The sequence below is a fragment of the Pteropus alecto genome, unplaced genomic scaffold, assembly GCF_000325575.1.
Source record: "Pteropus alecto unplaced genomic scaffold, ASM32557v1 scaffold177, whole genome shotgun sequence".
NCBI classification, from domain to species: domain Eukaryota; kingdom Metazoa; phylum Chordata; class Mammalia; order Chiroptera; family Pteropodidae; genus Pteropus; species Pteropus alecto.
The window spans coordinates 680450-682841 of NW_006442207.1; the positions used below are offsets into that span (position 1 = coordinate 680450).

At 37.3% G+C, this 2392-nt stretch overlaps 1 protein-coding gene across 1 annotated transcript in view; it reads left to right on the forward strand.

The window, feature by feature from the left end:
- Positions 1–1154, forward strand: part of EIF3A (eukaryotic translation initiation factor 3 subunit A) — a 31857-nt gene extending 30703 nt beyond the window's left edge. Inside the window, 1 exon segment of the mRNA XM_006920822.3 lies at positions 1–1154. This exon segment is cut by the window's left edge and continues 45 nt beyond it. Within this exon segment, the coding sequence (XP_006920884.1) occupies positions 1–170 (170 nt within the window). The 3' untranslated portion in view covers positions 171–1154.
- The last annotated feature ends 1238 nt before the right edge of the window (positions 1155–2392 follow it).

The following is a 2392-nucleotide window of genomic DNA, read 5'->3' on the forward strand; positions in this document are numbered from 1 at the left end:
ATGCCCCTCGTCGTGTTCCTCCCCCAGCTCTTTCAAGAGATCGGGAAAGAGACCGAGAAAGAGAAGGTGAAAAAGAGAAGGCCTCATGGAGAGCTGAGAAAGATAGAGAATCTCTTCGTCGTACTAAAAATGAGACTGATGAAGATGGATGGACTACAGTACGACGTTAAGTCTCAAGATAATGGATTCAAACTCTCATGTCTTATAGGTTTGATCACATTCAAGGATTATTATACTTGTGCTTCAACCAATCTAAATTGGATTCTTTAATGTTGTCTTATATAACACAAAAAGCATGAACTTGTATTAATCCTATAAAATAGATTGATCATGCACCGTATCCACAGAAGGTTGGAAAACCATGCCATTTTCTGGAATTTAAGGTGTTCCATTATTTCATCAATCACTTGTTTATAAAAAAGAAAAACTAAAAAAATAAATTTAAAATGTGAACCCTTCAGGTATTGAGTAACACCTGTATCTTGATATAGAACTGATTTTTTTATTTTTATTTTGAAATATATTAATTTGGAATGAGGGAAGGTTCTGTTATAGAAAATGTATTTCAAGACTCTTTAAAGCAGGGAGCTGAAACAATTTTCACATCATTAGCAGTTGAGACATACCTCTAGGGATTTTGAGGTATCAACTAAATTTAGGAAGTTTTTAGGTTCACTCTAAGTGCCGCAGACATTACCAACATTGGATACAGTGGGATTTTCTGTAGGTTTTACTTGCGAGGTGAGTATGAAGCGATTTGCAGTCGTGGTAATGACAAGAATACTGCTCACGTGTGAATCCACAACAATTACAGCTTTTAAATTTTAAAGCATTTGGTAAACTTGCTGAGCTTTTTTCTGTTGCCAGTAGCAAACTGCTTTTCCATTAATGGAGAATTCATGCTTTTCAAGCATTTTAAATAAGACAATATTTATAAACGTGTGGTTTGGAGGAATTGTTTAAATTCTTTTTCTTAATTTCCTTTCTCTTCAGGATAGATTCTTTCAACAAGTAATTCGTAGTAATGACTGTGTTGACTTCAATTTTGGAGTGTAGTAGCCATGTTAAAGATTAACTATTTCGTCTTATTGAAGCCAACACAGAACTTGCTGCTGTGTTTTTTCTTTGATGATAAATAAAATACTTACAGAATTTGTTTGTGTTGATTTGTGTTTATAGTCAGTGTTTTTTTAATGGTTAATTTGCATATTCAGTTGAATTTGACTTAAATTTTACCAGTGCCATTAAATGTCTCAGTGTTTAGTACCAAAGAAAATAACCTAAATATAACTAAGCAAATGTGGCTAGGATGTTTCCCCTAAGATGTTCTTCATTTAATGAGGACCCCCTTAGTTTCTGTGTAATGCTGTTGTCTCTGAGCTTGTATACATGAGTGTGTATGTGTGTGTGTGTCTGTGGTACCATCTTGGATTTTCCTCTGAAATTAGAAAAGTCAATGCAGAATGTTAGTTGCAAATTTATAGTGGCTGTGCAGGCACTTAAATTATTTCTGACCCTGAGTAGCGGTGAGAACTCCTGTTGATACAGCTTTTAAGGCCAGAAGAGGGAGTACTGATGCTTTTCTACTGAAATCTCAGACACAGCCTTTTCTGTTTGGTGTTACCAATGATAAAAACCATTTTTTTAAACATTTTGCTTTCTTTTTGAACAAGTGGAAGTCTTAAAAAGGTCTGTTTTGGGATGGAGGCCTTTTCCTTTGTAACAAGAACCCGGGGCAGTAACATGCTGAATCTTGCATTAGTAGAGCAGAACTGTTTCTGTGACATCACAGGCCCCAGTGCACAATTCATTTAAATGAGCACATTTGTTAAGATGAGTTACAGGTGCATGCCTGCTCACTAGGTTTCCTGGCTTGTCTGCAGGCCCACCTTTGCTGTCAGGACCCTTTCCCAGACATACTGTTCTCCCAAGTCCTCTGTCCTGGTGATCAGAATCCAGAGCACGGGACGAGAGAGGCAGTTGCTGCCACTTTGTGATCCTGCTCTTAGGTTTCTACTCAGGGCCTTATACCACCTGCGCGCCCCTATATTTATTCACAGGTGTCAAAAGAAAGCTAACCAACCTACTCACTAATGTGTAGAAGGCTTCCATGTTCCCAGTGGCTACTGTATTTTTAAACGATAATACCATTGCTGTTAAATGTGGGTAGATAAGAGGGTGAAGACAATGGCCAGAAAAGACTGCAATCCCATTAGTTGCCAACTGCCAGGAGGAAGTTGGCATCTAAATGTGTGGGATGTTTCTATGTCAAGAGCTACCTGTATTTTCTTTTTTTTTAACCAAAGATTTATAATTTTCCAGGGCTAATTGACATATGGGACACTGTAAGGACTGTTTCTCATGTGGCTAAGAACAGACTAGAAAATTAGGA